The 14,005-nt window shown below is 50.2% G+C and overlaps 1 protein-coding gene across 2 annotated transcripts in view; it reads left to right on the forward strand.

The window, feature by feature from the left end:
* The first annotated feature begins 7,565 nt into the window (after positions 1–7,565).
* WWC1 (WW and C2 domain containing 1) overlaps positions 7,566–14,005 on the forward strand; it is a 69,547-nt gene continuing 63,107 nt past the window's right edge. Inside the window, exon 1 of one of the 2 annotated variants that reach the window (XM_061456381.1) lies at positions 7,566–7,883. In XM_061456381.1, coding sequence (XP_061312365.1) covers positions 7,736–7,883 — 148 coding nt within the window. In that variant the 5' untranslated portion in view covers positions 7,566–7,735. The remainder of the gene's footprint in view (positions 7,884–14,005) is intronic. The other variant, XM_061456380.1, reaches the window with a different exon arrangement.

Here is a 14,005-nt window from a genome sequence, read left to right on the forward strand (position 1 = left end):
GAGCAGCCTTGGCATCCTCACCAGCCTGCTTCCTGCTGGGAGAGACCACGGCACCTGCCCTTCACCAGCTGCTGCCCCACTGAAACTGTCCATTAACGCTGGTGGGAGGCAGCGGCAGGAGAAATCCGCTCGCAGTGCCCTGGTTTTGCTATCCAGTGTCATTTTACAAAGGAAAAACCACATCCAAAGGGTTAGTAACATAATGCATGTCAGCAAAAGTCAATGCCACTCTGCTTGCCCTGGGCCAGGCACACACTGCCACCATGGTGGTGCCTGTGCAGCTCCGGTCGCAGCGGGGCTCGGCCTCCTCGTTTGATGTGGCGTGCTGATGGCACTGCGGTGTTTTTACAGCTCCAGAGGATTGCTGGTATCAGTGCACATGGACACATATCCTTTTACAAGCCTGCACACGTGCAAGCTGTTCCCGCAGCAAAAGGCCCTTGTCACACTTGATAAGGACGAGCTCTGGCTGTGCTGTGTCTCGTCGCCTCACAGCACGGGCTGGAAGTGACTCTGGCTTTGGGAGGCACAAGCCACGCTGGCAGGAATGTGAAAGTTCATACTTTAGGTCAGGAAGGTGGAGTGCTGGGGCGGCTCTGGAGCTGGTGAGCTGGCAAGTGATCAGGAAGAAGCTGCTTACGGGACAAGGTCTTCCTAACTTCTGAACAAATAATGGGACAAAGAAAAGCAGTTGATACCAAACCAATAAATTTTGCTGTCTTATGTGCTCTCCATGACAGGTCGATGGAATCATAGAACGGTTTGGGTTGGAAAGGACTTAAGATCCAGTTCCAACACACCGCCATGGGCAGGGATGCCTCACATTAGACAGTGTTGTCCAAGGCTCTGTCTGACCTGGCCTTGAACACTGCCAGGGATGGAGCATTTACCACTTCTCTGGGCACCCTGTGCCAGAGCCTCAGCACCCTCACAGGAAAGAACATCTGCCTTGGATCTAACCTGAACTGCCCCCGTTTCAGTTTGAACACATCACCCCTTGTCCTGTTGCTACAGTCCCTGATGAAAAAGTCCCTCTTCAGCATCCTTGTAGCGCCCTTCAGATACTGGAAGCTGCTCTGAGGTCTCCACCCAGCTTCCCTTCTCCAGGCTGAACAGCCCCAACTTTCTCAGCGTGTAAAGTGTTAAAACTTGAGTTTTTCATAACTGAGCCTGTTTGGCCCTTTACACATTCACAGCAGCAGGGCCAGGCTGGCTGCTGAGGACAGGCCTGCCCCTGCCGCAGCTGAGCGCTCAGCACCAGTGCCATGGCATTGGGCACCAGGCACCTGGGAGGCACCACTGGCAAGAGCTGCCAATGCCCCGTGGGGACAGCCAAACACCAGGGCACTGTCACAGGGGCTCACACCATGAGAGCAGCTCCAGCTGTGCTCAGGTGCTCCTCCATTTGGGTTAAGCAGCTCCTAATTATTGCAGGGGAGAAAACGCACATCTGGCTCCTGGTGTTTGTTGCAAGGGATGTCCACACAGCTGGGGACGGCAGGGGCCTGATCTTCCAGCAATGTCAAGGGAAGACTGCAGTGCAGTGCTTCCAGCAGGCACACAAGGGTCTCATAAAACAAGAGATAAGGGTTGTTTGGGGGAAAAACACACAAGCCAGGAAAAAAAAAAAAGCCCACAACAAACCCCTGTTTTGTTTGTAGGGGAAAAAACGTCAAAGCACCCAAAGGTCATAGTTAGGAATTTATTCCCTCACTGCAGCTTGTTTGCTGAAAGATAAAGATCTTCGGTGCAGGTGTACAAAGTGCCAAGGATCGTGAAGGCAGCACAGAATAAACCTGTGTCTAAGTGACATGCTCGTGGCAGCCCTGACAGCCCTCGGAGTCACAAACTGTCCCTGTCACCAGAGCCCTGTGACACATCCTGTTCTTCCGAGGCAGAGCTCAGCTAGGGAGGGCTTCCCTGCCTTTGGGGTTACTGCTGCTGCTATGTTAGAGTCAGCCTCACCTGTGGCAGTGGATGGCCTGAACATTGGTCCTGGTGCAAATATTGACCTGTGGCTTGGCAAACCCTGGTTCAGCAGTGGCTGGGGGCTGTTCCACAAACAGCCCTGCTCAACGGCCCTGCCACACACTCACTGCCAGCTCCTGCTTACAGCACACTGCTTCTGAACAGAATAGCCCAAAACTGTACAGCAAAGGATGGATGGGGGGGAGGGAGGTGGAAATCTCTCAGTCCTGGCAGGTTGTTGTTCAAGTGCTCGCTGATGCAGTTGTAGTTCAAAGAGCACCTGGTCAGGGAAAGCTTCAGACCTGCGTCCTCCTGTGCCCTCAAGGTAGTCCATGCCTAGCGGCTGAGAAGGGATGGATGTGGATAGTCCTACAGACTTGCTGCTGCATGTCCTCTTCTATGCCCATGAGGTTCGCAGTGGGTGAGGCTTCCCAAGACGGTAGCTTCTTCCAACCCAGGTCTCTTGCACTGACTTTTCAATCATGTTTTAGCCGCCATATGCCATATTCTTGACTTTTCCCTCACATACGTAATTTTATCCTATGTACTTAGAAAAGCAAGTCATATATTTACTACTTAATAAAAACAATATGGGGGATTCTTAATGTTTTCAGTGCTTAGGGCAGCATAAAGAACTGCCTTGTGTTTGCTAATGCTGCTCATGATAAGCACCGTGGCGAAGACAGCTTGAAATTTAACATTAGAAATCCAGCATCCACTGCCTGAGGCTTTCATAAAAGAAGGATGAATTAAACTTTCCCCTTTGTCAGAAACCTTTATTTAGTTTGATTGGCTTATGAACAGCAGGTCTCCAACCTCCCCACACTGATATCCCAGCTGCCCTTTTCATTGTATTTAGTTTAACATTTCTTTCTCGATGGCTTTCTCTTCTACTCTCTGCTGCCTTTGACACAGCCCATGCAGAAGCCTGGGTGGTTTCAGTCAGTTTGTTGTTTGCTTCACTGTGCAAGTGCAGGTGGTGGTGGGTCATGCTGCAACCCAGGATGATGGGATAAAAGCAAAAATAAGCACATCCTAATGGATTGATCAGAGACTGGGTGGTTTGTCTGGGGAAGTGGCAGTATTGCCTATGCACGCCTGTGTTTAAGTGGCCAGAACTGTCAGTAAGGGTGAGAACTGTAGGGACAGGAGCTTCCCAGCGCTTTGTTAAGGTGCTGCCACCAAAGCCAGCCACCAACAGGACTGTGACCTCCTCACTTAGGACCCAGGAAGCTTTCTGAGCCTGCTTTCCTGGCTCCTGGTGCTACATTTTATGTTTCTGCTTCTACAGTGAGCTTGGGAGTCAGATACAAGAGGTTTTTTTACACTACAGGACCTCAGGTATGATCAAGAATATTTGCTAACAACTACTTCAACATCTTATTTCCTGCTTAGACACCTAAGAATGTATGAAGCTATAAACAGAAAACATAACAGAAACTAAAATGTGTGTTTGTCTGTAGCCCAGCAGGACGATTGTAGCTCTCCCAGTACACTCTGGGGCACTGCTGAAGTCCCCTGGGCTTTGACAGGTGCTCCAGCTCTGCTCCTCAGTAATGTGTGGTGGGAAACAGGAGGAAAAATAAAACTGCCAGAAAGCACAACCTAAACTGTAGCCTAAAGGGACAAAATACCCCAGAGCTTTGTTTTCTGCACAACAAAGTGAAAGAGATAAGCAGGCATGTTGGATCACTAAAGATGCGCCCATATAGCAAACCTGACCGAAGAGCATCTGCTTGTGTGGATGCACTTTGTGAGAGTGATCAGCACATTTCCTAAGGTGCAAGTCCCATTGTGAAATTGCTCCAAACAGTGCCCAGTTGGGGCATAGTTAACTAGGGACATGGTAGTGGCTTGTCATGGCTGGCTTAATGGCTGGACTTGATGATCTTAATGGGCTTTTCCAACCTAAACAATTCTATGATTCTATAGCCTCTTCTTTCACAGACTAGGCGGGGACCTCGCACAACCCTCTTGTGAGAGGCCAAAACACAGCAGAAATCCAGCCAGCAGATTTCCTGGGGTAGGGGTGAAACCCAGGCTATTTAGCAGAGACCTTGCTAGGCGAACCTGAAACTCTCAGCCCTCCTCACATCTGCCCTTGCCTACATGACACTGTGTGTGAGCATGCACTGTACCAAACACTGGTGCCTGCAGGACAAAGACACAGATGCTTCGGCTGGAACAAGGGGTGCCAGGAGCTGTGGGACACTGGGCAAGATGCAGGCAATACCTGCCAATACCTCAATACCTGCCAGAGAAGGCTCCAGCCTCCAGAAATGGGGCTTTTAAGGAGCAGTTTGAAAGAAAACAATGAAATGGCTTTGCTAAAGTCCACAGAAAGAACCTTTCATGTTGGGACTAGAAAGTACAGCACATTGTGTGCACTCCTCCCTGCTGCCTGAGTGCCTCTGCTCTTCCCGCTGGGCTGGAAACAGCTTTGGGAAGTAGGAAGGCTTTGGGTTACCTCCAAACCGCAATGTTCCATCTTTCTACACGTGGTTTGACTCTTTCTTAAATAACTAAAATGCCTTTTGGAAACTGAACAAAACATGCACATACTGTTTGGGGATGGGCAGGGAGGGAAGAGGCTTTCTGGAAAGAAAGATAAGGTAACCCACCACAGAAACAATATGATTGCTTCAAGCTGAACAGTGCTGGAAGTTTTAGCCAAAATGTGGAATTTCAGGTAAATGTAATTGTTCCCTGGCAATTGAATTTAAACCCATTTGTCCTCCCATTTCAGTTTAAACACCTGAAGATATTGGGTAGGAGAGCAATATTGTGCTTTAGAAGCTTTTGACATTTGTGGTTTTGTTTACAGTCTATTAAGAATAGAGCTATTAAGAATATTCTACTAAGAATAGTCTGTTAGGAATAGTTTAGCTATAAAAATAAAGACTTTTGAATGCATTAGGAAAAAACCCCAAGAAGCAAGCAAGCAGCTTCTCTGAAAGAAATCACCAGCAGAAAATGGCTGCTCTTGTTCCCGGATAATGCAACACCTGGCCTGCCATGGGCTCCACAGAGCTGGATGGGCTTTGAGATGTGCAGCACATGAGGTTGTGCTGGAGATGTTGACCCCAGGCAAAGAGAAAAAAGAGGTTTCTACAGACTTTGCTCTCTGCTCTGTTCTTGCTTTTTGCAGCGGTAAGAGCTCACCTTGGAACCAAACCTTCCCTTTCTTTGCTCATGAGAAAACAATCACCTGTTTGTTTATTGCTTTACAGTTCAAACAGACGCTGATAACACTGAATTCTTTTGTTGTGAGTCTAAGTGGTAAAAGGGAGTAAGTTACCACACGCACATTCCTGATTACATTCATAAATTCATATGGTTCAACAAGACGGCTTTTTATACCGAGTTAAAAACAAAGAGGAGTTTAAAACCAAGATCTTTTGACCTGAGTCAGAACTACCTGTAAATACTTTCCAAGGTATTTATTTCATAAGCAATTCTCTTTAAACATATTACACAATGACTTTTGTTCCTAAACACAGTGGATGACACCTGGAAAAGGGAAGTATTTGGTCAGCTTCTTCACAACCTTTCTCTGTACAATCTATGCACGTTCTGAAAACATGAAAAAGCGCCTTACAATTAAACATGCCTTTTGGAACTATCTCTATGCTCAAACATAGGAGCACAAATACAGTAACACTAAAAAACCCACATTTGTTTGTTACCCCTTCGTAATTCACTTGGTCTCCTGTAATATTTTAAACTATTTGTTGTTGCTGATTTTTTTCTGTTCTTACAGACCCCCCTTTTAAATGTCTTCAGTTCTTTGCTGAGTGCTTTACAAAGAGAGAACCCCCATTATCCACGAGATTAGAAGCAGTAAGGAGAAAATGATGGCCGCAGGGAGTAGCCCAGCGCCCCACAGAAATCCATTGCACACCACTGGCGCCGGCCCAGGCTCCCGGCGGTGCTGGTGTCTGCTCGCTGGAGCGGCACTGCTCCCAGTGCTCCCGGCCTTTGCTTCCAAAAGAAACCCAAGCTTCATTTAGAGCTGTGGCAGATACACTAGTTATTCCCTTATTCCTGCTTTTTTATTAATTCAAAATGCTTCCATGTGGTCCTGTTACAAAAGCAACACATTTAGTGCCTCCCTCCAAGCCTGGCTTTAGATAAAATGGGGTTAAATTGGGCTACTTTCCAATGCCTCACTTTCAGTTTTACTTGTCTTCATTTTCTTCCCTGCTCAACCACTTCATCAGCCAACTGCTACTGCATTCTGCTTTGGCCTCTGGAGATTTAGCAGTTCTGACTCCCAGCAGGTTGTCAGAAAGCATGAAAGAAGTTATCTTACCCTCAAAATCTGGCACAAAAAATGAGATGTTATTTCTAATTGTCTTTCTCGCTTTTACTTTTCCTCTCCAGCCCTTCGGGGCTCCCCTCTTCCCATCCTCCAGTTTCCCTTTCCCCCCCTGTGCTTGGCAGGGATCCCCGCTCCATTCTGCTGTTTCAATAGCTGGAGCTCTACCGCGCTTCTTGCCGTTCCCCCGCCCTGGTCAGCCGGTGCCTGACGCTGGATGGTGCTCCCCAGGGAAACACTACCTCACGTAAAGCTCCCCTCATTGCCCGCGTTAGCGCGTGGCCCGGCCATGGCGGGAGCTTGTGTGCTGCCATCTCCTCACAGGCAGTCTGTTCACGCCTCCATGACAGAAATAAACCAAGGCTAAATTACTGGGCAACAAAGCTGGCGAAGGGCAATGGAGCTGGTGCAGGGCCTGGAGCACAAGTGTGATGGGGAAGGGCTGAGGGACCTGGCGGGTTCAGTGTGGAGAAGAGAAGGCTCAGGGGGGACCTGATCGCTGCCTACAAGTGCCTGGCAGGAGGATGGAGCCAGGAGGGGCTGGGCTCTGCTCCCAAGGAACAAGGGATGGGACAAGAGGAACCGGCCTCAAGCTGCACCAGGGCAGGTTTGGATGGAGCTGAGGAACAATTCCTGCCCCAGAGGGTGCTCAGGCATTGGAACAGGCTGCCCAGGGCAGGGCTGCAGTCACCGTCCCTGCAAGTGTTCACACAGCGTGGAGACGAGGCCTCAGTGCCGTGGGTTAGTGGTGGCCTTGGCAGTGCTGTTGGACTGGATGAGCCTGAGGCTCTTTTCCAACCCGGTTGATTCCGTGACTATGAAAGCCGGGGACGGAAGGCCGGCGTGGGCACGTCCTCACAGCTCCTTCCGCACGGCACCCGGCTGCGCCACAGCCGCGCTGAGGTACCAGGGGCAGCCCCCGCTCTGGCCAGGGCCCTGTGCAGCGCAGGCACCACCCCGAGCCGCCGGGTTATGTCCTGTACCGGGGGCCGCAGCTGCCGCTCGGAACCCGCGGGTCACCCAGGCCCTGTGAACGCCCGCAGCTGCACCACCCTCCCCGCCGCCAGGGGGCGCGCTCGGACACGAGCAGTTGGGCGGAGCCTCCAGGAGCCGGCGGTGTGGGGCGGGGCCGGCGCGGGGCTCGCGGAGGCAGCAGGAAATGGAGGCGTGAGGGGCCGGGCGGGCCGGGCTCACCCGCGGCAGCGCGCACCGGGCCCCTCCTCAGCCCGGCCACGCCTCAGCTCGGCCCCACTGAGTCCGGCCCGCCTCAGCCCAGCCCCGCCTCGCCTCGCCCTGCCGCGGGCCCGGCATGTGAGGCTGCCCGGCGGCGGTGGCTCCCTGCGCGGCTGGGCCGGCGCGGGCCCCGCACAGTTCCTCGCTGCCCGCAGGAGGTGAGGCCCGGCCCGGCCCTGCCCTGCGGCCGGCCTCCGCCCTGGAGCGGAGCGGTGGATGGGGCAGCGCGGCCGGCGGTGGGGACGATGCCGCGGAAGGAGCTGCCGCTGCCCGAGGGCTGGGAGGAGGCGCGGGACTACGACGGGAAAGTGTACTACATCGACCACGGCAGCCGCACCACCAGCTGGGTGGACCCCCGCGACAGGTGGGCGGCGGCGGGCGGGGACGTTTGGGGCCCTCCTCTCCCGCTCCCGGGGCCGGGGGCCGGTCAGAAGGGTGCCCGCGGCTGCTCAGCGCGAACCTCCCTCGCTCCCAGGTTGCCCGGCCAGTTACTGCTGCCGTGCCTCGGCCCCAGCCTGGCTCCGCGGGAGCGGCGGGCAGGGCTGCGCTGTGTGGGTACCCGCGGTCCTGGCAGCGCGCTGGGCACCTGCCTGCTGCTCGGGCGGGGAGGGATGGAGGGAGCTCGGAGAGTTTTCCGGTTGTTGTTCACCTGCTCCCCGCCTTCTCTCCCGTCTCTGCTCTGCTCACGCGTTGCGGCTCTGCCCCGCGCGGTGCCAGCAGCGCGAGTGTAACGCTGCGGGCAGCGGCAGTGCTGCTGCCGGAGCCGTGCGGGGTGGGGAGCCCTCCCGGGGCACCCCACGAGAGTAGCGCTGGGTGGGGAGGGACTGACAAGGCGCGGTCAGGGGGTGTCCTGGGTTGTAGCCTGCATCGTGGCCCACCTCTGCAGGCAGCTGCCGGTGAGCATGATGAATACGGAGGTCGTGGGCTGCAGGGTGTGTTTGTGATCGCCCCTGCCTGCCTCCTGCTTCTCAGCAGTTACCCCTTGCTCCGAGGAGCTCTTTCACTATTTTGCTGTCTAAAGAGTAAGAGAAACAGAAAACTGTCTACTGTTCAAGATCCAGGTCGCTTTTCCAGACATACTCTGTACTAGCATGCTCTGGTTCTATGCTGCAGGCAGTTAAGATAAGCTAGCGTACCATAGCTAGAGCATGCTGGAAGCTCAGTTACTGGATCACTGTTGAAATCACAAGTTTCTAAATTTCACATTTAGGTCTCTGTTAGTTGATGTTCCCAGCCGCAGCAACTCAAAAATCTGTCTTGATGAGCTGGAAATTCCAGCTATCAGAATATGCAGTTGATTGGTGATGAATTTTACACCTTCGCCTATGTGACAGTGAGTGTTCCCCTTGTACAGGGCAGCTACTGTGATTCCCGAGTTTGGTTTCCTTTCTTCCAGCAGTCCCTCAAAGGGACTTCTATGCTTCACGGGGTGTCAGTACTTTGCTTCTCTGCAGTTCTACTTGGATGTGTTTTCGTTAAGCAGGGAAGTGAATGATTGTCCAGTTTTACAAATGTCAATGAGGTTCTGCATTCCAGGAATAATCCTTGTGTGTACTGTACACAAATGTAACCTGCTGCTGGCCAGGGGCTTGGAACTCGTTTTGGGGCGTTTGTTTCAGGAATGTGATTGAGAAGGGCTGGTAAAATAGTTGTTTCAAGGTGTGTTTTGTAACCTTCCTGAAAGTCAATACAGGCTGAAATCAGGCATGCTTTCCTGGCATCTTGGTTTTGTTACAGAGAATGAAGACAAGTGACAAATCTAATAGGCCTAATACTGGTTTATAAAAATTCTCGTGTGTGTCCTTGGTTCGTGATTCAGAAAGGACAGAAATTACTCAATAGTGCCTTATTTACGCATGTGCTGAGCTGTCACAGAACCATTACCACTCATCACGGGTAAGGGAGAGCATTCAAACCCGTACTGTTTGTTGTACACATAGAAATACACCTTGAACACATGTGGCCCTGAGAGCTTTGCTTCTGAGTCACCTTCCAGTGGAGGTACCAAGAAAACAAGCTGGGTTGGACATTCCCCTGAAACTCCTCAAGGCTTTGAAGTGAGTGTTGGTCCCACACTACGATGTGATACGGCACTTGCCCATCACCTGGGGGACTGTGTGCTTGTATGAGTTGAAACCCTGCTCTGACAGACAGGAAAGAAGTTTCTCTTGCACCTAATGCCTGCTGTCTAAGAAAACCAGCTAATGGGGAGCTTCTGATCAGCTTAAGTCATGAAATGACTGCTGCCTGCAGTAGTGAGCTTGGGTTTGCACAGTGATTGTTGAACTTTCAGTGTGTTTTAAATACTTGTAAGCCTTGTGTTTTACAACTCGGCGTTAAAACTGCTGCAGTGGAGAGGTTAGTCTGTGTGTTTGCTACAGTGCTTTCTGTGTGCTGTGCTTACACATCCTGTCTTTTACTCTGTGAAAAGTAATAAATATTAGGAAATGTGGCTGTTAATCTGCAAGAGGGATGTGGAGGAAGATGTATGGGCTAGGGCTTGCTCTGAACCCAGCTGCTTGTCAGTGGGACTGTACCTTTGTAATACCTGATCAGTTTATTCAGGGAACAACAACTGGTAGCTAAAGATAGGACACACAGGTTTTAAACCTTCCCTAAATCTTTCATTCCAGGTTAATTTAGTGGAAATAAACATGAGCTGGGATACGCTCTAGCTTCAGGGCATGGGCTTGCCTGTTGTTCTTGCAACAGCAGTTGGTGTTAGGTTTGTGGTTGTGCTGAGGCTGGGTTCATGGGCTGCTGGGAAGCCTGGCTGCAGACATACAGGGGAAACTGCAGCAGGGAAAGGGATGTAGGGAGTGAGGTGGTCTTGGACTGTGGAATCAAAAGCTGGGCTGGTGGATTTCCAGCCTTGATGTAGCACACAATACCAATCCTGCAGGTGGGCTGTCGGTAAGAGGGGCCATTAGACTTTGCCAGTAGGAAGTCACTGCCATGTGGTGGCATCTCACTTTCCTGTAAAGCTGACTTGAGTGATGTTCACATGCCTGAAGCCTTGACTGGAGCTGCTGCATGTCAGAGCACTTTTACCTCGTAATGCTTAAGGGTATAGTAGCCTTCAGGGCAGTGCTGGAAACCTGTGGAACTAAAGCATTTGGGACAATCATCTAAAATTAAATCATTTGAAGAATTTTGTGACTTCACTGTTACTGTTCCTGTGGGATGGTGTAAGAAAAAAGAATTGTGTTACCTTGCAAAGTAGTTCAGGTTAAAAAGCTGTAAGGCAGTTCTAGTGGTGAGATGGGAAAACAAAACAGCCCTGCTGTGGTTTGCTTTGTGTAAAAGAAAGCTGGTGTAGCTGACTTCTTTGTAGATTTGTTAATGTAATCAGAAATTAAACCTTACTGAGCTAGGGGAAGAAGTTTGTCATTCCTTGTGTTAAAAGCAAGCATGATCTTTGAGGTATGCACCAGTACATACCTTCTGGTAAAACATGCCACAGAGATGTCCCATTGGCTTTCTTAGCACGGAGGGTGTGACTGCACCATAACTGCTGTGCTGATGGCCAAACAGGATGTAAGGAAGGTATCTCTAAAGGTTAGCACCAGCTGCTGCTACTGCTTAAACATCAGCATGAGCAACACTGAAACAACAGAGTACACCACAAGAGATTCCTGCTTTCAGCAGACATGAGGGTTAGAGGTGGGTTCTGGTGGGTGCACTCTCCTTGGGTTCTTTACGTTACTCTCCTTCAAACCATCCTGGAAGAGGATAGGTTTTTTCACTGCTCCTTGACTTTCATCCCAGAAGCTTCCTGGTTGCACTGGAGGTCTGGAGACGCCTGGAAACGTGTCCCACTCTCCACTGTTTGTGTTCTTGTTCTTTTCCTACCGCCATGGTGGCGTAAGGAGTTGTTTCTAGGTTATTTTAGATGGAGCTAACTGAACTTCTCATTTTACCCCATTCACTGGCCTCCCGTTGGGGGTGAAAGGTAGTGAAATAGGAGCACTCCTTGTTCCAAGTTTGGTGAAGCTACTGAACAGAAACAGATCTTTTCAGGTTTGGGAGGCAGAAGTGCCTCAGTTGATGCCCTTCATTTCTTGAATGCTGTTCCTGGTGTAAAGGATAGGAGATGTTTCTTACACAAAATCCCAGATTCTGCAGGTGCTCCCTGAAATTCCTTCCTACTGCTTATGGAGGTTTTTCCAGTGTGAACCTCCAAAGTAGAGCTTTGGTAAAGAGAATTAGGGAAGAGATTTGCCAACGTTCAGGGCCATTATGTGCCAGTTTATGTACTGTCACATGTAGAAGACATTGTCCATTTAAAATAGAGCCATCTATTTACTCAGGAAGGTTCAGGTTTGCCAAGCCTGAGAATCTTGATGGAGAAGAGCTTGGCATGTCATACAGTGAGCATAAGAATGTAGCCATGCCCCTCTGGGTCTGCCTTCTGGACTTGATGTGAAATACTCCGAGTATTTAGTCTCCTCTGCAGTGTTCTGATCCTGAAGGTTTGTCCCCACTCTGCTCCATACACTTTGCCTCCAAGCTTCCTGTGTTCAAGATTTAGAAATGTGAGCATCAGGCTAAAATTTCCTGTGTAACTGTCCACTACGTGGATTATTTGCCTACAGCACAGCTCTCATCACTGGAATAAAGCTAAACATAGCTAACTTCAGTGTGGGAGTTCTCCAGAATAGAAGGGCTAGAAGAAGAGAGGGTGATGAAAAGCTGCAGGAATAAAAGGAGCTGTGCTTTTCTGAAGATGAAAATCAGTAAGCAGGAGAAGAGAGGGGAGTTCTCGGAGATGGAACATTTCTCTTCCCTAGATTTTCTTTTATCACCAGCAGCAGTGTAGGTCATGCAGCTGAAGGCTGTGAGTTTGATGCCTGCTGTTGCCTTTTCTTACTGATAGCTAGCCAAACACGCTGTCATATGTGTGTGAACTGCTTTCTCATCTTTACATTCCCCAAAATAGCTATTTCCTAAAGCACAGGCAGTTCAGTGTGTGCCCACAGAAGCTGGTGAGAACCGTCTTCAATGAGCACAGAAGCATGACAGAAACTCAGTCATTACAGTCACCTCAGTGCCATCTCTGGACAGGATTTCTTCGTGTGTAGGACTTGAGCTGTTGTTAGTTTTATTTCACAGTAAATGAAAATGAACTGGTTTATCTAAGTGCTCATGTACAGTGAGACAAGGACAGCGAGTAAGATTCTGGTGACATTTGCATTTTATTTAATTTAGTAATATCAAGAGTCTTCCAAGATGCATTAACACAGGTTGCCCCTGGAGCTGGAAAAAAGTGACTGGAGCTGAAATCGGTCAGACCTCTTCAGTTATGAGAAATCATTGGGTTTTCATAGAATCACAGAATCAGCCAGGTTGGAAAAGACCTTTAAGCTCATCTCGTCCACCCGTCCCCCAGCAGTGCCAAGGCCACCACTAACCCATAGCACTGAGGCCTCGTCTCCACGGTGTGTGAACAGTTGCAGGGATGGTGACTCCAGCCCTGCCCTGGGCAGCCTGTTCCAATGCATGAGCACCCTCTGGGGAAGGTATTGTTCCTCATCTCCATCTGAACCTCCCCATGGTGCAGCTTGAGGCCGTTTCCTCTTGTCCAGCTCTGTTACCCTTCTCTGGGCACTCCTCTGTGACTGTACCTTTGCTCCTGAGGCTGGTGGTAGGGTGTATTGATGTCTTTGGAGCCTGCAGGTGTGCTTCAGAGCCAGTGTGCTTCCTTCCTTGGGTAAACTGGCTTCCAGCTGGGGAGGGTGGCTAGAAACAACAACGGTGGAGGGTGGCTTTGTAACAAGGCCATGGATGCTAAAGGTGTGGTACACATGTGTGTAGTGACAGAGGTCGTTGGCAGTGCTTTCAGAACTCCTGAAAGCACTATTTTATCTTGCTTCCCTATGGAACATGAAAAAAAACCTGTGAAGCCCTTTAAAGCTCAGCAGCTTTTTAATGTGTCTTGGGGAATTCCGAGTCTTAAAAGATCAGAATTGCTTTTGAAGAAATCTCAGTAAGTCATATTATTTAGAAGTATGTAGGTTAAGCTCCATCTTCTGCTCTGGCAAGGTCATCTTGCTCAGAAGAGCAGACCTTTCATTTTGGCTCAAAAACTGATGGCTTGTGAAGTCAGTGACACTTCTATGGACTGGAAATTCATTTGGCAAGGGCATCAGCGATTTCATCCCTATATAGGCCATGTATTTTCATATAGAAGCAGTTGTCTTCATCTCCATCCAGTGGAATGGCAGGAAACTGGCTGGTAAATCCCAGAAGATGTGGGTATGGCTGGTGAGGGGTGGCTGCTGTGTTGGTGACCTGGGGTGGGTGCCCAGTGGTGTTGCTGATGGGGTACCTTGAGCTGCTGCTGCAGCCACAGTAAAATCCTGTGTCAGTGCAGGGAGCACGGTCCAGGAGCTGCTCTGCATGAAAACTGCTATTTTGCTGTCTTGTTCTAAGGCTGTGTCTGTTGTGCAGAATCCTGTGTGGGCACAGCCAGGCTGAGCGGGAGGT

This window comes from Pezoporus flaviventris, unplaced genomic scaffold (genome assembly GCF_033815535.1).
Source record: "Pezoporus flaviventris isolate CSIRO_AGI_PZ_B2104156 unplaced genomic scaffold, CSIRO_AGI_Pfla_v1 ptg000023l, whole genome shotgun sequence".
Lineage (NCBI taxonomy): Eukaryota > Metazoa > Chordata > Aves > Psittaciformes > Psittacidae > Pezoporus > Pezoporus flaviventris.